General features: G+C 40.9%; 1 protein-coding gene across 1 annotated transcript in view; it reads right to left on the bottom strand.

Annotated features, from left to right (window-relative positions):
• LOC122792388 (ADP-ribosylation factor-like protein 6-interacting protein 4) overlaps nt 1-20,455 on the bottom strand; it is a 91,148-nt gene that overhangs the window by 35,775 nt on the left and 34,918 nt on the right. The window contains exon 3 of the mRNA XM_044060175.1: nt 10,386-10,532. Within this exon, the coding sequence (XP_043916110.1) occupies nt 10,386-10,532 (147 nt within the window). The remainder of the gene's footprint in view (nt 1-10,385; nt 10,533-20,455) is intronic.

Genomic DNA, 20,455 nt, shown 5'->3' with positions numbered 1-20,455 from the left:
GGTTGCTTGGGTGTCTGCTTTGGACGTCTCTGCTGCTTAGGCAGATCTTTATTTAGAGCCTCCGAGTATGATTTGTGTGATTATGTGTTTGGTTTGCTGTTGTGGTAGGTCTATGTGAGACTGGAATTGTAGTGAGTGTGGTTTCCTTCTCCTCCTGACTGGTTATGCCAGTACTGAGTTGAGAGAGCTTAGCCTCCAGTTTGGCTATATGGTTGCATCTCTCACATGTGTTGGAATTTGTTGGGAGGAGGAGAGGGTTGTCTGTGTACATGAGGCAGTTGTAACATTGCCTCAAGATTCCCAGATTCACCAGCTGGACCGGAGAGGAGATTGACAACTGACCTTTGGACATGCTAGAATAATATTGGGAATTCCTTAATAATTGAAAACAAGGGCCAGTGGAGAGTGAGGGTGTAGTGCTTTTAATTTTAGTGCTGACTTATATAATTGCTTTAGCGAGCAAGTGCCAGGTAACTTAAGTGCAATGTGTTACAGGTAACTTAAATGCAAAACGACAAACAGTAACTTTCTTTCAAGTGAAACAAGGAAATAAGTACAGTAAGCAATGCAGATATCACTAGTGATCCACAGAAGCTGAGAAGCCGTATTAGGTGGAATTAGCGTTCCAGGGAAATAACAAGCAAACAAACAACAAGCATATAAACAAAGCTAGATTCAGCAGGCCTGGATCTAGTCTATGCTACAGCAAACAAGGTGTACCAATTTCAGTAAGATACAGTTCAAATATTCAGGCACTATAAACATTTAACCAGAAATTCCCAGCTCAGAAGGGCAGAGTCCAGCCTCTTCTCCCACAAGAGTGCAGACCACGAACCTTCTTAATGTAAAATAACTGGCCTGAAGCCCAAGTGCTTAAACCAGAACTAATACACTTTAAGAATAACAGACACTGGGCTCTCAATCAGCAGTTCCCAACTTAGAAGGATGAAAGCTACCTGTCCTGCCACCACAGTGCATGCCACAAACCTTCCTAATGTAAAACAACTGGTCTGAAGCCCAAGTGCTTAATCCAAAAGACTTAGAATGATAGCTACACTTTAATTAAGTTACTACCAAGCAGTAATAAATACAATTGAATACTTTAGAGAATGCCTGGATTAGTGTTCAAGTTACACAAACAAAGCTAGATCCAGCAGGCCCAAATCCAGTCTATGCCACAGCAAACAAGGCGCACCAACTTCAGTAAGAAGCAGTTCAGATATGCATGCACTATAAGCCTTTAACCAGAAATTCCCAGCTCAGAAGGGCAGAGTCCAGCCTCTCCTCCCACAAGAGTGCAGACCACGAATCCTCTTAATGTAAAATAACTGGCCTGAAAGCCCAAGTGCTTAAACCAGAATTAATACACTTTTAGAATAACAGACACTGAGCCCTCAATCAGCAGTTCCCAACCTAGAAGGATGTCAGCTACCTGTTCTGCCACTACAGTGCAGACCACAAACCCTCTCAGTGCAAAACAACTGGTCCGAAGCCCAAGTGTTTAAACCAAAAGGCTTAGAATGAGTTACACCAAGCAGTAATAAATATAACTGAGTACTTTTAAGATGATGCAAAAGTAAAATAAAGTAGGTAGAAACACAAGTACAGTAAAAGCAGATGACATTTTTTTTTTTCTGAACAAGTGCTGAGATCAAAGAAACAGATTTGAGTGCTGAAACTAGAAAACTGGCTAGTTATAAGAAAAAAAACTAAGCTAGAAGGCTTCCCTCCAACACAGAAGGGCTTGGGGGCTCAGAAGCCTACAAATAGTCTATACCACTTAACAGGAAAGGAAGGAAACAAGCTTAATTTTTTTTTCTGTTTCCCAGATGCTCTCTTTATACACAGTAGGAGTGCCTGAAATCAGAATATGATCTCACTGCACTCAGTTGAGTGAACAAATGAGATGGGCCCAGAATGAGTATCCAAACACAAATTTACAAAAGGGGCGGACAGTTTCAAGGCCACTAAGATTAACACCAAAACCAAAACAAAAACAGGGAGGGTGGGTGGGACTAACTGAAGAGCAGAGTCAAAACTTCCAGTTCAGTTAATATTCCTGCAACACAGTTAAAATCAATTTAAATACTGTAGTTTTTGAAAAAAAAGTGCAGATAAAGGTACTTAAATTCTCTTATACGTCCAGTTAAATGCAGCTAGTTCTTAGCCGGCCAAAGCTGAGGTTTTTAAGCAGAAAATATTTCACACTGTACCAACTAAATTGGCAAGTACAGGAAATCAAAGAATGTGGCTACCCCCACACCTGTAATTACTAGCAAATAACAAAATTCAGCAAACACTGACTAACTTCCAGTTCAGTTAATATTCCCGCAACACAGTTAAAATCAATTTAAATACTGTATTTTTTTTTAAAAACTGCAGATAAAGGTACTTAAATTCTCTTATACGTCCAGTTGAATACAGCAAGTTCTTAGCCGGCCAAAGTTGAGGTTTTTAAGCAGAAAATATTTCACACTGTACCAGTTAAATAGGCAAGGACAGGAAATCAAAGAATGTGGCTACCCCCACACCTGTAATTACTAGCAAATAACAAAATTCAGCAAACACTGACTAACTTCCAGTTCAGTTAATATTCCTGCAACACACAGTTAAAATCAATTTAAATACTGTATTTTTTGAAAAAAAGTGCAGATAAAGGTACTTAAATTCTCTTATACGTCCAGTTGAATACAGCAAGTTCTTAGCCGGCCAAAGCTGAGGTTTTTAAGCAGAAAATATTTCACACTGTACCACTTAAATAGGCAAGGACAGGAAATCAAAGAATGTGGCTAACCCCACACCAGTAATTACTAGCAAACAACAAAATTCAGCAAACCCTGACTAACTTCCAGTTCAGTTAATATTCCTGCAACACACAGTTAAAATCAATTTAAATACTGTATATTTTTGAAAAAAAAGTGCAGATAAAGGTACTTAAATTCTCTTACACGTCCAGTTGAATACAGCAAGTTCTTAGCCGGCCAAAGCTGAGGTTTTTAAGCAGAAAATATTTCACACTGTACCACTTAAATAGGCAAGGACAGGAAATGAAAGAATGTGGCTACCCCCACACCTGCAATTACTAGCAAATAACAAAATTCAGCAAACACTGACTAACTTCCAGTTCAGTTAATATTCCTGCAACACACTGTTAAAATCAATTTAAATACTGTATTTTTTTGAAAAAAGTGCAGATAAAGGTACTTAAATTATCTTATACGTCCAGTTGAATACAGCAAGTTCTTAGCCGGCCAAAGCTGAGGTTTTTAAGCAGAAAATATTTCACACTGTACCAACTAAATAGGCAAGGACAGGAAATGAAAGAATGTGGCTACCCCCACACCTGTAATTACTAGCAAATAACAAAATTCAGCAAACACTGACTAACTTCCAGTTCAGTTAATATTCCTGCAACACACGGTTAAAATCAATTTAAATACTGTATTTTTTTGAAAAAAAAGTGCAGATAAAGGTACTTAAATTCTCTTATACGTCCAGTTGAATACAGCAAATTCTTAGTCGGCCAAAGCTGAGGTTTTTAAGCAGAAAATATTTCACACTGTACCACTTAAATAGGCAAGGACAGGAAATCAAAGAATGTGGCTACCCCCACACCTGTAATTACTAGCAAATAACAAAATTCAGCAAACACTGACTAACTTCCAGTTCAGTTAATATTCCTGCAACACACAGTTAAAATCAATTTAAATACTGTATTATTTTGAAAAAAAAGTGCAGATAAAGGTACTTAAATTCACTTATACGTCCAGTTGAATACAGCAAGTTCTTAGCCGGCCAAAGCTGATGTTTTTAAGCAGAAAATATTTCACACTGTACCACTTAAATAGGCAAGGACAGGAAATCAAAGAATGTGGCTACCCCACACCTGTAATTACTAGCAAATAACAAAATTCAGCAAACACTGACTAACTTCCAGTTCAGTTAATATTCCTGCAACACACAGTTAAAATCAATTTAAATACTGTATTTTTTGAAAAAAAGTGCAGATAAAGGTACTTAAATTCTCTTATACGTCCAGTTGAATACAGCAAGTTCTTAGCCGGCCAAAGCTGAGGTTTTTAAGCAGAAAATATTTCACACTGTACCACTTAAATAGGCAAGGACAGGAAATCAAAGAATGTGGCTACCCCCACACCTGTAATTACTAGCAAATAACAAAATTCAGCAAACCCTGACTAACTTCCAGTTCAGTTAATATTCCTGCAACACACAGTTAAAATCAATTTAAATACTGTATATTTTTGAAAAAAAAAGTGCAGATAAAGGTACCTAAATTCTTATATATCCAGTTGAATACAGCAGGTTCTTAGCTGGCCAAAGTTGAGGTTTTTAAGCAGAAAATATTTCACACTGTACCACTTAAATAGGCAAGGACAGGAAATGAAAGAATGTGGCTACCCCCACACCTGCAATTACTAGCAAATAACAAAATTCAGCAAACACTGACTAACTTCCAGTTCAGTTAATATTCCTGCAACACAGTTAAAATCAATTTAAATACTGTATTTTTTGAAAAAAAGTGCAGATAAAGGTACTTAAATTATCTTATACGTCCAGTTGAATACAGCAAGTTCTTAGCCGGCCAAAGCTGAGGTTTTTAAGCAGAAAATATTTCACACTGTACCAACTAAATAGGCAAGGACAGGAAATGAAAGAATGTGGCTACCCCCACACCTGTAATTACTAGCAAATAACAAAATTCAGCAAACACTGACTAACTTCCAGTTCAGTTAATATTCCTGCAACACACAGTTAAAATCAATTTAAATACTGTATTTTTTTGAAAAAAAAGGGCAGATAAAGGTACTTAAATTCTCTTATACGTCCAGTTGAATACAGCAAGTTCTTAGCCGGCCAAAGCTGAGGTTTTAAGCAGAGAATATTTCACACTGTACCACTTAAATAGGCAAGGACAGGAAATCAAAGAATGTGGCTACCCCACACCTGTAATTACTAGCAAATAACAAAATTCAGCAAACACTGACTAACTTCCAGTTCAGTTAATATTCCTGCAACACACAGTTAAAATCAATTTAAATACTGTATTTTTTTGAAAAAAAAAGTGCAGATAAAGGTACTTAAATTCACTTATACGTCCAGTTGAATACAGCAAGTTCTTAGCCGGCCAAAGCTGATGTTTTTAAGCAGAAAATATTTCACACTGTACCACTTAAATAGGCAAGGACAGGAAATCAAAGAATGTGGCTACCCCCACACCTGTAATTACTAGCAAATAACAAAATTCAGCAAACACTGACTAACTTCCAGTTCAGTTAATATTCCTGCAACACACAGTTAAAATCAATTTAAATACTGTATTTTTTTGAAAAAAAAGTGCAGATAAAGGTACTTAAATTCTCTTATACGTCCAGTTGAATACAGCAAGTTCTTAGCCGGCCAAAGATAAAGTGCAATCTTTCCCCCCAAAGGGACAGTCAGTTGAAAAGTGCTTGGAAGTTTTTTTAAAAAGAAGTCATTGAGACAGTTTCCCATAGGGGGGAGTTTTATTACTCCCAGATTTGGAAGTGGAGCCTCCCCCACTGCTTAGTCCTGTGCGTCCCCTGGGACTGAAGCCTGGGTACTCTGCTGGATCTGGGTTTGGACTGAGAAGGTCTGGAAGAGGCAGGAAAGGACCAATTCTTAGAAGGCCAATGCCTACTAAATATTGGAGGTTGCACTTGTAAAAAATCTTTAACAATTTGCATAGATTTAGCTTTTTCTTCCATCTTTTTAAGAACTTCTTCTGCCTTGTTGCCAAACAGGCAGTCCTGATTTAAGGGACCATCCAGTAATTTCACTTTAACATGACCTGGCAAGGATTGCCCCTTAAGCCAATTATGCCTTCCAAGTACAGACCCAGTTACCGTAGCTCTGCAAGATGCCTCTAGTGAATCAAAACCACATTGCAATGTAGGTTTACCAACTTGTTCAGCAGAATGCATTAAATCCTGTAAAATCCTTATTTTCAGCACAATCAGGAATCAACATCATTTTCTGTTTAAGCAATCTAATAATAAGCAGCTAATACTTCAACATATAAAACTGGCAATTAAAGGCCCTAATAGCCAAAGTTGCAGAAGTGTATACCTTCTTTCCCCATCTATCCAGCGCCCTGGAGTCTCTATCAGAGGGGGTAGGATTTTTGGCAGTAGTAGCTTTAATGCCCTTGGGTCCCTGTGAAACGATTTCAGGATCCGCAGTAGGATTTTTGAAAAGGAACTTATGAGAGTCAGGAACCCTGTAATATCTAATCAGGTTTTCTGGAAGCAGGAGGTAAAGAGTCAGGGGCCATGCTAGATTCCGAAAAGGCATCATCAACAATGTCCAGTACAGGAGGTATGGCTAAAGGCCTGTGCTGAGGCAGGAGTAAGAAATCCCTAAGCCTCTTTTTAGAATCACAGAAATCCTGACTTTCCCAACGAAAATGCTCCCTGAGAGTATGCAAGGTTTCACCAAAAGAGAAATCCTCTGGGGGGGGGGGGGCAGAGGGAATAGAGTCCTCAGCATCAGAATCCTCATAGGTAGATAAGGGTAAATCCTGGTCATCAGAGGAAACAGAAATTTCAGAATCCTGGTCAAACGTATCATAAGCAAACTCAGTCCTAGGTCTCTTAGAGGGGGAAGGTTGGCTTCCCCTGATTAAAGTAATAAGGTCTTCAGTCATTCTTATTTGTTTTTTAGGCATAGAGTCCTGACCATGCGGTCTGGACATTAGTTTTCTAGGCATGGTTCGAGTTTTAGGCTTTGAAGAAGAAGATGGCGTCGGTTTAATATGCAAGTCAGTAGGCCTGAATACACCCTCAGAAGCCGGTGCCTGCACAGTGGCTCCGGACCCATCCAAGGTAGATACATCTGCAGGTTCCACTGTTGAAGCATCTCGCGGCATACCGGACTCCGAATGGGTCTCAGTAGAGGCCTGCGAATCTGAAGTAGCGGGTGTATCAGGGGCTGCGAAAGCACCTCAATGACTACCGGCAAACTGGGCGGCCTGTCTCTGTCTTTATCTTTGCGTTTTTTTCGGAAAGTCAGTAGTCGGATGGCTTACCGAAGACATATCAGGATAATTGAACTGAGCACCAAAATATTTAGAAGCACAAATATACCGATGGACAGTTCGTGGTATAAAAAAGGCACAAAACAGACAGCGAGGTACGGTGTGGTCAGGGCCTAGGCAAGGAATACAGTATGAATGAAAATCTTTATGAGGTATTTGCTTTCCACAAGAAATGCAATTATTTACTTTTACTGACATCGGTTTAGAGCAAGAAAAGGTTTCCCCAACAGGGTACTTAGCTTTTAGTTGAAGACTTCGGTTCTGAAACTCGAAAACGAAATTTTCAGGAGTCGGCCGATCGGTACTTGCTAACTGCTTCTGCTTCAGGCACCACATGGCAAGAAAGACTGATGTAATGATGTCGGCTGCATGTTTTATACCCCTGACGACCTGACATCACGGAAGAAGAGACAGCAACTGACGTAGGACCCAAGACTTTTGTTAATCAGGCCAACTGAGGGCTACAGCAAGCAGATAACCCAAATGTAATGACTGCAACAGTGAAACACTAAGAATATCTTGAGAAGCAGAACCCAACAGGGAAAGGGCAGAGACCTCCCCCTAAGAGTCAAGGAGATCAGAAATAACCTGAGAAAGGAGGTCCAGAACATACAAAGTCATACGAGTCTAGTAGTTAATGGGCCTAAAGGATAAGGTGGCAGCAGCAAAAACCTTTCCTAGCCTCTTTGTGGGTCCACTATCCTTATCAGAAGGAAGCAACTTGGTAGAGTGGAGAGCTTGGAGGGCTTGTCTAAAGAGATAGATACTACAGTAGGATCAGCGGTAGGGCATTTATATAAAAAAAATTACATTCATCAGACACCTTGTAAAATCAGTCAGGTTTCTTGGCGGTTGGAGGCGGAGAATCAGGGACCAAAGAATCTGCTGGAAAGGTATCCAGGAGCCAGAAGTGGGGGAAGTGCAGAAGGCTTGGGAAACTCCATCTGGGGGAGCTCGTAGTATCTCTTCTGGATATCAGAAACTTGACCGCAATCTGACTTAAATTATTCCATCATATAGGAAACATGGTCTCCAAACAAGAGTTCCTCTAAAGGGGAATTTGGACTAACAGAACCCTCTGCCTCTGAACCAGAATCAAAGGGAGAAAGGATCTGAGAAGAGTAGGCTAAAGACTCTTCTCCCCAAATCCTGATCCTCGGAGGAATCCAACTCCCTAGGTCTTAAGAGGAGTGGAAGACCAGGGAGGGGCAGGCACAGACACACCTTGAAGAGCCTTTAAAGCCATTAAAGCATTAAATAACCAGAGTAAAATCCTGCCATCCACATTTGAGATTCTTAACTGCAGGGGAAATAAACTTGGTTTTCTGTTTCTTTTTCTGTGGGACATCCGCATGAAACACCCTGGAAGGTTCAGACCCCTGGCAGCACTCAAAAAGCATAGTAGGGATGTCCTCTCTCACAAAGATCTGTGGAATCCCCCTTAGTCCCTCAGGTCTAATCAGCCAAGGTTCCTCCTCAACATCTGAAGTAGACGTTTGCAAAGCCTCTGAGAACTTGTGAGAAGCTAGATCCATGCCGGCCTCCAACTGGGTTGCTGCACTGGAATCTGAACCAACAACTGGGTGATCCTCCAGGCCTTCACTAGTCTCAAGAGAGATGTCTGAGGAGACTGGATAGCAGCCATATTGGGCCTAAGTCTTTTTGCCTTTTTCTTGGATGGCTGATTCTAGGGACAGGAAGACTCCTCCATAACACTTTGTGCCAACAACTTAAGATGTTGGTTTTCAAGGTTAATAGACAGGGAGGACAGATAACTACATAAGGACTTGCGGCCAAAAGCTTGTCAGACAGCATATGGAATATGACCTTGAGAAGCACCCAAACAAAAGAGGCACTGGTCTTGATGATCATTATGGGTAATATGCCTCCGACACTGACATTTTCCCTTTCTGGATGACATGAAACCAAATCAATACTAAATAAGAAGAAAATGAAGAGAAACCCCAATGGGGCACTTGTGTGAAAAATGGTTTAGTAAACAGCACAGAGTAAAGGCATTCAAACAGACAATGCAATGATGGCATTCAGACTGACAGCAAAGAAATGCTGAATGTGTGCACCCGTACGTCACCTTTATGTCCTCCGCCTTGTGCGGGGAGTGTTCATGTGACATACGGTGCCTGTAAATACTAAAGAATTTGGTATACTTGCCGGATGTTGGGCTAGCCTTGGCAGGAGGTCCATTCTGTTAGGCATACTGCAACAGTGATATGGAAGGACATCTACCACAATGACAATATGCCCCTTGGAGTTGACCCAGTTGCTCAGGATTTGGGAACTTAAGTGGAGAGTGACCTAACTTTTGACCAACATGTGTCTATTGTTGTAAGAAAGCCCTTCTGTACTGCACAGTTTATAACCAAAGGAATTGTGTCTTGATGTAGTGATGCCCCCCTTTACTCAGTCTCCATTACGCCAGTCACTGAATATAATACCCCCCGTTTCATGCATCTGTCCAGACACATGTAACAAATGGAATGCCCATAGAGATACCTTACAAAAAGGATACAAGGCCTAAACAACATGTGCCATGTGGACCAACTCAAAGCCCTGTCACTATATTTGGCATCCTACATACTGTTAAGACGTGACCTGTGACTGGCAAAGAAGGCATTCTCCGATCCATTACTGATGGATTTACTGCACATCAGCTAGTCAAATCGCATCAGAAATACTCATTCTAGGAATCTAAACCTGCAACATCAACAGAACAGTTTGGAGGGGCAGATGCATCATGCAGAGGATACCGCTGCTGTGGAACAGTCTCCCCAGCCATATAAAACAAAGTTTATAACTGTCTATATTCAAAAGCAACTTGGATCTATGGATGGAAAACACAAAATTTGCTCCCGGAATGCCCCCTGCATTACTAATGGACTGAGGTAGCTACTAAATGCTTTATCCCATGCACAGATGCTCTCAAATTATTTATGTTATGATCCCAGCTATTCTTATTAGTGGTAATTGCAAGATTAGTCGACCATGGGAAGGGTAAGGCCAATCTATAATCAATAGAATAGGTCATTTTGAACAAAAAATGAAAACTGGCTAGGTTCAGAATGGCCCGCAAGGGCAGCTAACCTAGTACTTGCTTATGAACATGACTGCTAGTACACAAACTAAAATGAGGATAAAAAAATGGCTTCAGACTCCACAGCCATTAAAAACAGGTAGCGTTCTGGAAAACTTGCAAGCTTAAATATTGAAGGGGAAAAATAAATAAAAACAGATGCAAATTGCTCTATTACAATTAACATTAAAGGTCACAAAAGAGTTATTATTCACTTACCTTTACTACTGGATCTGCTCCTTGACCTACATGATGAGCTGGAATGTGAAGAGGAAGAGGTAGAAGAAGAAGAGCATACACTGGAAGATGTAGATGAAACTGAAGATGACCTACTTCTGCTGCGTCTCCGCTTCATTTTTTCTTTTCCTTAAAAACACAAGCATTTGGTCTACTTTACATAAAATCACATGTAGATGTGCTGTAAAAAAATGCACCAAGTCTATTTTCAGTAATTAACAATTTCTAAGGACAACAGCTTAAAACACCTGCAGCTAAAACATATGGGTACATGTTCAAAAACATTTCTGTATCTCACTTAAGAAAAGTAGGTTTCTCACTAGCAAAATATTCTTACACATTAACAGAAGCACAACATCCTGTACAATCCCAAAACTAAACCCAGTAACATTTCTTTATTTATACCACATTACAAAGAATTTACATCCAACAACAGCACTTTACTGCAATGGTTCATAAGGACGTGGCCCAACAATGCCAATGGTTTTAGTAAGCAACACATTTTAAGGATAATTCTTAAAAATTACTTTGAGCAGCAGTACTGGCGGTAATCTCAACAATAAGGATAGGCAGCAGAAAAAGTAGTACGGAAATCTTTATACCATTTAAGACAATCTTCAGAGACAAATGGGAAGTTTGATTAGAGTCCTCAATGATCTTCTGGACCGCATGCCTTGTAACTACTTATGAACCTATGTGTAAATGGATCTACTTTGGAAGCTAGAACTTTCAAAACTTTGAACTTCATATGATCAGGACCATAACATCAAAGTTTTGAAAGTTCGAAACGCCAATAAAAATAAATAAATAAATATTCTTTTTATGTTTATGCAGGAGGGCGTGCCCCCCCTGCACCCCCTGCTAATTAAGTATACCAACTCGGAGATTGCACTACAGTGAAGAGAATGGTAAATTTCCTATTATGCACTGTACAGTGATCTCCATTTAAGCCGTTCGAACTTTCAAAACCAGACCTTATGTTCTCGACCATATGAAGTTCAAAATTCTGAAGCTGTGAGGTTCCAAAGTAGACACGGGCTGACATACATTTACTTACATGGCAGGACTTAATAATAAAAGGACATTCTAAGGGACACCGTCATCCTACTGTGTCACTCCACAGCTAACAAAGAAGTGCAGCACAGTGAATGCATTCACCAAACTGTGCTGTCATCAAACTGAGTACTGATGATGAACCAGTGCTCAACTCGCATCTCTGCAGAACACTGACAATACAAAAAGGGCCATAATGGCTCTGCTGGTCAGAGGTACAGGGAACTAATCTAAGGAGGGTGGCGAAAGCTAACACACTCTGACTAGGCTTATAAATGCCCTTGGGCAGATAGCCTAGTACTTACCTAGGAACTGGAAAGTGCTTCCAACACTAATCACCTTAGGAACTGGAAAGTGCTTCCAACACTAATCACCTTATTCCCTAGTGTTTTCAAATTCCAACAGCTAAAGCAAATTTCAATTTCCATAATATCTACACCTCTGAAATTAAAATAAATGTAGGGTGAAGTTTTCTAAGTCCTAATTTGTACATACTATTACAAAAAAAATTGCAACAACACTGAACAAAGACCAAACTCAGAAGTGCCATCTACCCCGAACATCGAAGACGGCCACCAACTGAGAAGCATATTAAAATGATGCTATGCCAGCAGGAAAATCAAAGACATTTATGGAGGCTGACCAGGCAAAGGAAGTATCAAGCAGTTTAAACCAGCACAAGTGCATAAGCAAAAAGAGGGCATACAGCTGCAAAGCCATCTGCAAACAATGACATTCCAAGATGGAGAAGTGCACAAGCAGAGGACAGTGTAACAGCTGACAAGGAAAATCAGCAGAGAAATGTAATCAAACCAGGGGGTGGTAGTGATCGAAGTCAAAAAGACCAAGGAGAAATGATACAGAAGTTGACTTGTAAGTTAAGTGGAAGAACTGTAACGCATCAACCCCAGTTTGTGCATGGTGGGACTAAGCTATGGCGTTTGTGCAAAGTACTGTGTTCAGTAGTCGGTGTACATAGGTAGGGGTTCTATTCTCACTGCAGTCAAATGTGAGTGTGTGTGCGTGAGTGAGAGAGAGGGAGAGCTGTTGATTGACATTAGAGAGAGCATTTCTGGCCTACAGAGCAATCTCGCATCCAAACCTAATGGAAATGCTGCACATCCACAAGTCAAATGTGACAAGGGTCACCCGCTCCAGGGGCCTTAACCTGGCCTGCGGCATAAATAGGACCTGCTGAACAGAAATACGTCTCTCAGAAGTTACCGCTCCTCTGGAATAGGCTACCAATTCACATTAAACAAAGCCCCTCTATGACCCTATTTAAGAGTAACCTGGATGACTGGATGGGAAACTGTAAATTCCTGCCAGAGATTTCGCCTATGACCCTCCTAGATGCAGGCAGTCATTGCTAACCAAGATCTCGAGTTTAGGCAAGATCATTTATATTTGGTTTCTCTAGTATTATATTGGGTAAACACGGCTAGGCTTATAAAGACCTTCGGGTCAATAATCCAGTAACTACATATGAACCTAAAAAATAAAATAGATTATTTTGAAAAATACTGAAAGCACATAACAGTATGGAAATATAACTGCATTTTTATTGCCTTAGATTACTATAGCATAGAAAAAGTAAAGATAAATCAGCTTTTAATTAAATTATACATGAATAATGAAAGCCTTATTCCTCAGCACTTGGGGTACATGAAGCAATATTTATGCAAGGAAGGGTGTGGATACAGGTTAGGGGTTTTGGTTGTGAATGTTAAGGGGAGCCACATAAAATAACTTTTGCAACTTAAGCATTATAAATGTACAAAAAACAGTTATCTTCATTATTAGCAAATTTAGTTGATATACTGTATCTACTTGCAGGTACTGGGTGGGAAAATTTGAAAATATGTGCTGAACAGGATATAATAGATAAGGAGGAGGCCTACATGCTGGGATCTTAAAATTAACTGAATAGACTGTTTACAGTCTGTAATACAGAATGCAAGGACTTGCTCCAGTGTTAAAAGTTCAAGTGAAATTGAAAATAAGGTAGTCAGGGTGCTTGTAAGCTTATAAAGTTAATTTTAGCTGCCAGTATTTCCAGACAAGATACACCAGTCACCAGATGCAAGAAAGAAAGCTATTCATTAAAGGTTCTCTAGACTTCCCTTTTGCAGACATTACTGCAGGGAACATAGCAAAAAGATTAAGCCTTAGAGGTACAATATTCTGAATTTCAGGGTAGGAGGTAATGTTAACCGTTTGATAATATGCTACACAGAGCTGTGTAAAGCACAAATAAGAACAGAAAACTGAACAGTGTAAAAGATGATTAGTGGACACACGCACACCACCACCACCACCGCCACCCCACTTGTCAGTGAGATTAAGGGAGGAACCTGAAATTCTAGACCAACTTTGGAGTTGTGTTTGTTGCAGTTTGTGTAGTCTTTTCTAGATGAAATGTGTGAACATGAAAATTAAATTAAAGGGATGAACAAAGCAGTAAGTAAATGAAAAATCTGTGGGTTGTCTTCTCTGCTGAGGGGGAACAGAGACTAAACTGGTTTAGACATTTTTATATGGAAAGCGGGCAACATTATGCAAACTAAAAGAACAAACCCAGGATTTAGGTCTGTTTTAGTAGCCATCTTTCCTGTGAGTAAAACTGCAGTTTTTTCCCCCAAATGTGGTTATTTTTGTGTACGTTAGGAAAGGTATTACAACATGCGACACTTATCCAATAAAACATGTTGCAGTACTTTAATATGGTGTACTGAAATGCCAGTCACTGAATGGATGAGAATGCAAATGTGGGGAGGGATATGCATCAAAAAAGACCATGCATTGTGAAAGTTAAAGTGGAATATATTAGTTACATTTTCTAACTTAACCTGGAATGTGAACGGCCTTGCAGATAGAGAGAAAAAGACACAGTATATTATCGTGTATATAAAGCAGAAACAGCAATGCAGTTACAAACACATTTTTGAACATATCAGACTGATAGAGGGAAATCAAGGAGTGGTTACTCAGCTGAACATTAAAGGTACAGGAAGGAGGGGTGATGATATAACTAGGGACAGGGGTTCATTTAGTAAAAGAGGAGGAAAAAAGGATGGACATTTAAGTTTTTTGGTAAAAAGAGGTTTCTGGCTTGGTAACAGAATTACTTTGGAGGGTATATGTACTGCCCATGACTGCAGTTTTAGAAATGAGCACCATGACAAAGGAAATAACTTGTTTTTATTTCAGCTGTGAAGGGGGACTGGAATATTTTCTTCAAAGAGATGGATGAACTGCACGTGAGAAAACCTGCGACTATCAGGCATGACTGTCAAAGAAGATAGGAGTGTGGCGACAGCTGACATGACACTAACTCCATGCAGACAATGGGAGAAGGAGGATTGATAACAATGATAACTTTGACTGAACTATGGTCTGCAATAATGACAACTTGTCAGGGGAGCCCCAAGAAGGGAGACCATTACTAAACAGGGTAGATTCTTAAGAAAACACACAAAAGTGTTCAGGATGAAGGTTATATTAGTAGTCTTAGGAGCTCAAGTGGAATTTACATATCATTCCCACAGGTATAAGAACTGAGCCAGACAGGATAAGTACTATAAAAGCTAAGAACATACATACCCACTTGAGGGAACAGAGGTACACCCAATTACAGTGACACACACAAAAAGGTTAAGGTAAGAACTCAAGGCAGTGGGAAAAGAGGCAATCATTGGCACTTCCCTACATATTTAGTGAAAAGGCAGTTTACAGAATGCATAACAGGTCAGATTCAGGAACTACTAGGAAAAATGGAAAATTGGTCAGAAGAGATTGCTGGCGCTTGGGAAAGGAGACTTCAGAGCTGTGGTTGAAACAGAGTAGAGAGAAATATGGGGAAATGGTAATAGAAAATACTGTGAAGTGTTAGTGAGAATTAAAGCATTGCAGAATAACTTAGAGAACCCCACTGATGAGGAAAAGGAGAAAGTGAGAGATGCCATAGAGGATATCAAAGAGTATTTAGACAATACACATCAGCATGCAACACTTAAGAGCAAGACTACTTTCTGCTTCATTAACCTCTATACTAAAAGTTACGAAAGTAGTGGTGAAGTTGAGAGATCCTAAGTCCAAGAAAATGATAAACGACCATGCAAGAATTAGGGAAATAGTCTTGATATTTTATGAAAAACTACAAAATAGATAAATGGGCTGATCAGGATAGGATTTTACTGGAGAATGTCATGCTAAACCTGGGCTTGCCAATGCTGGGAGAGTTAGAGGCTCAACAGCAGAATGTAAATGGACATGGAAGAAATAAAAACTGTGATGGGCAGTCATGTTGCAGGTATGTCACATAAGCTCATAGGTGTGTACTAGGCTAATGGCCCTGGAGCCTTTACAAGCCTAGCCCATAGGATTACCCTGGCATGGTGCCACCCAACCTTAGTTTCCAGTGCCTCTGTCGAGTAGAGCCACTGGAGTGATCCTCAGGGTGAATTTTCTATTTCCCATCCACTCATCAAGATTTCTCTTGAAGAAGGCCAATGAGGTGCTCTATTTGACATGTATGGGAAGTCTATTCCAAAGCACAGGCAGTCTCCGGGTTATGAACTTGTCCCTCCAGCATGTTCTGTTGATTGTGGTAATGAGGTTGAGGTCTCTGGAGCATGTGGTGCTGAGGGATAAGGATTTCTTTAGATGTAGCATTTCTAAGAGAGCTGGGTCAGACATGGCTTTCTAAGTCAAGATTGCCTCTAAGTAGGCGATATGAGACAGAGAATAGTTGGAGATTTTTGAGTCTGTTCATATAGGACAAGTGTTTAAGGCCTAGGATCCTCTTTGTGAGGTACTTTTGCGGCCTCCCCACTTGATGCAGGTGTCTGGTGAGGTGCATACCAAATGGGGCATTGTACTCGATGACTGGCCTAATTGAGGGAAGAGTAAAGGGAGACAATGACCTCTTTCTTCCTGGATGCAAAATCCTTAGTAATGAGATGTGCCACATAGAAAGGACTTTCTGACCACAGTGGCAGTGTGGTGGTCAAAAGAGAGGTTGCTATCAACCTGTGTTCCCAGATCTCTTATAACGCCTTCTGTGTTCAGTGGACTACCATCGATGTGGCAGTTCACAGGAACTGGGTTTTTCCAAAAGGGAATGACAAAATTTTTTGCAACTGAACTTAAGGCCATGGTTCTAACACCAGTCGTTGGTCTCAGTGAGGCCTTTCTGTAGGACGTCAACAACACTTGGGGAGTTAATAATGGCTCCCAACTTGCAATACTCTGCAAACTTTGTCAGCCAGAGTCCCTTTGTGTTGGGCTGGACTTTTAAGTAGATACCAAACAGGAGAGGACTCAGGACCGCTCCCTGTGGGAATCGTGACCGGTCGGCAGTCTGACTTGGAGTTAGCTACTTTCACACTGTGGGTTCTGTGAGCCAGTTTGCAACCCACCTACTGATACAGGGGTTGACGCCTAGCTTAGTGAGTTTTTCTATGATTCCTGAGTGGAGAATGGTATCAAAAACCTTGGCCAGATCAAGGTAAGCTGTATGAACCACCTTGCCCTCATCCATAGCTCTGGTGACTGACTCAAAGAAGTCAACCAAGTTGAGTAGGCATGACCTACCCTTCACAAAACCAAACTGTGTGGGATCCAGAGTTTGGAGATTCCCTATATCCTTGTTTGTTAGGTCCATGATGATGTGTTCCATAGCTTTGCATATCAGATTTGTCAGGCTAATGGGGCGATAGTTCCGAGGGTCTGTAGTCACTCCTCCTTTGTGGAGAAGGATGACTATAGCAATGCACCATTCGGTAGGGACAAAGCCTGAGGTGACGCTGTGATTGAACAGGGTACACAGGTGAGGTGCCAGTTCACTCTGTAGTTCATGTAGAACACAGCCAGGGATATTGTCAGGTCCCATAGAAGCTGTATTCTTGACCTTAGTCAGTGCTGTTTTAACCTGTGCAGCAGTAATACTAGGTGCCTGGCAATCTACTGGTACTGTGATTGGTCCGGGGGGGGGGGACAGGGGTAAAGGTAGCACTGAATCTGTCGGCTAGTAAACTGGTAATATCTGTTGGCTCGGTATAGGAGGTACCACTGTGCAGTAGCTCAGAGCAAATCTGGGTATTGCCGTGGAGGTTCTTTACATAACTACAGAAGGCCTTGTGGTTGTCTTTACTATCTGCTGCAATTCTGTTTTCATAGCTAGCTTTAGAGGATTTGATGAGGGATCTCAAGTTTTTGTTGAGGCTGATAAGGGAGTTTTTCCAGTCCTGGGACTTCACCTTATTCTGCATCAGTTTTCTCCTTCTGTTGTAGAGTTTGTTTATGGCAAGGGACCACCAGATTGGCTTCCCTTGTTTTTTTGGAGGAGAGCATCTTGGTTCTATTGGGTATGGCAAGATCCATGCATTTGTGTACGTGCTCGTACAGTGCATCGGTGTATGATTCGGTGGTCATGCAACTATTCTCCATTTGCATGGGTGCCGTGAAGTTAATCACCTCTGCTCTTAGGAGCCCAAAGTTAGCTTTGGAGAAGTTTTTCATGCTGGTTACCTTTGCGGAGGGGTGGGGGTGGGAGGGATGTGGATTTCCAAGGTGATTAGTTTGCGGTCGGCTCTAACCAGGGAGGAGATGACTACTGGTGTAGAGCAATGGTCGCCCATGTTAGTAATGACCAGGTCAAGGATGCTGCTACCTCTAGTGGGGGTAAGAACGAGCTGGTCCAGGACATTGGAATTAATGAATTCCAGAAAACGCTGGGCAAGTGTATTGGTACATGAGTAGTTTTCCCAGGTAAAAGAGGAGTAGTTGAAGTCACCCAGTATGAGTGCGTTAGGTTGGACCCCAATATTCTCCAGGGTGCTTAGGAACATGGAGTGAGTGTCTTGGGACATGGTTGGGGACCTACAACAGGCTAAGACCTGAATCATTGTCTTACCCAATGTTAGCTGCACCTGAAGTACCTCTGATGCATTATGATGGGCTACCAGTCTTGAGGTGTGCACATCCTTTATGAATATGGAACCACCACCACCTTTGGAGCTTCGGTCCAAGTTCTGGGGCCGAAAGGTGTGGAATGAGTTATAGCCTGGTAGTGCAGGGGTGCTTTCTGCTGCCTTGAACCAGGTCTCTGTTACAGCACAAATGTCGATGTTCTCCATTTTAAGGAGTACTTCGAGTGAGTGCATTTTGAGATTTAGACTTCTAGCGTTGAGCAGCATGACCCTCAGACTGCATTTGTTTGTAGCTGTTACGGTGGTAATTTGGTCTTTGAAACACCGCCTAAAAAAGGCACTATAGGGGTGGCAAAAGCCTTGGCCAGTGTCCGAAAGACCAGGGGTGACAGGTGCAGGCCATCTCTGGCAAAGCATTGAGGTCTGTCAATCATGTTATCCCAGGCAGACAGATACTGGATCCCCTTAGAATGACACCAGAAACTTAAGCCAATTGTTGAAATCAATTTTCTGCTTGTACTGTGGTATCATTCTGGGTGATGGTAGGATGCTGCTCTAGTGCTAGGGTCACAGCTGCCTGGGCTACATAATCCGAGAGCTCCTCCATGTCTCTTTTCATGTAGTTCAGGGAGGTACGTCTCAGGTCATTCACACCCACATGGGATGGATGGCAAACCCAAAGAAATCTGGAAGCTGGATGGAATACCCTAATAAAGAGAGGAAGAAAACCATTTAAGAGCAGTCTTGAAAGGGGAAATATCTGATCCCTGGAATAAAGTGATATGACTGCAGAGTACTTATGTCTAGATTAGCAATATGGTTAATAAGTGTTGCCAAAACTGATAGACCCAGATCAGTTGGATTTGTAGAAGGGAAACAGACATCTAACATTACTACTAACAGAGCTTTTCACCCGGGGCCTCCACTGAAAATGGGCTTCTACCCTGTCAGACTTTCCCAGTAATCAAATGTCAAATCAAGAACCAGCCAGCCCTGTATGCACAGAAAGTTTTAGATGGACTAAGTTGAGAATATATATGTAGCTTAATGATGGGATCTGAATTTTCTACTGATATAACTGAATTAATAAGGAGGATATACAAAGGGTCTGAAGCAAGGGTAAAAAAGTGTGGGGGATCCTGCTTTGTAACTTGAACTTCTACAAAGAAAAGGCAGCTATGTCTTCCTATTGCTCTTAAGAATATATTTATGTACGCACACAAACATAGCAATGAAAATCAGCCACCCAAAGAGCAGCACTGTGGGTGAAATAATAATGTAAATGAAACAAAAACTATATATGTAGTGTCCACACATCAATTAGTGTAGCAATTCCTATAGCTATGAGGGAATGAAACAAAATGAAGTGCTTAAGAATATGGCTTAGAACAGACTCAGATGGAAACGAAGCAAAAAATAATCCAACAGGAAGGGGAGTGGGGTTCCTGTTTATGGACATGATAGGAAGACACTGGTACTGAAAATGTTTTGGTCCTCTTAATTCTGTATGCCAGGCAGACAAATGTCTTTCAGGTGGATGAAGAACTTAATTTGGTAAGGAAAGAGGACTAGGGTTGAATGGGATAAACCAATCCTTGTGACAGAGCAAGCGGGCATGGGGTTGCCTGGCTTAAAAGGGTTCCTTAAAGTTTACACAGTTAAAACAATTTCATTTACAAATACAGGGATATACACCGGAATAGAAAGATATGATGATGAGGCAAGGAGGGACTACCAGAGACAGTGACAGATTGTCTTATTGGAAACAAGTGCCAGGGAAGAACAAAAAGAAGTAGGTACAGCATCATGTATATAAAGAAGCAGATAGCATACTAAAAATTAAGTCAGTGAGGGAATGGAAAAAAGATATTTTATTGATAAGGTATCCAACTAAAGGGAGAGAGTAAGCAAAAAAAGGACAGAAGTTAACTATAGGATGTTAGCCAAGGAAACAAGGTATGGGGGCCAAATTACCCAGGGAACTAAAAGAATGTGAACACCCAAAATAACTGTTTGGATTACACAACAGGGATAGGTTCCCATACCAGGGAGTAAAGGGAGAATATA

Source organism: Protopterus annectens, chromosome 1.part2, assembly GCF_019279795.1.
Source record: "Protopterus annectens isolate FY-2018-M chromosome 1.part2, PAN1.0, whole genome shotgun sequence".
In the NCBI taxonomy this organism is placed as follows: Eukaryota; Metazoa; Chordata; order Ceratodontiformes; family Protopteridae; genus Protopterus; species Protopterus annectens.
Note: the sequence above shows the minus strand (reverse complement) of the source record. Positions and strands in the feature narration are given on the sequence as shown.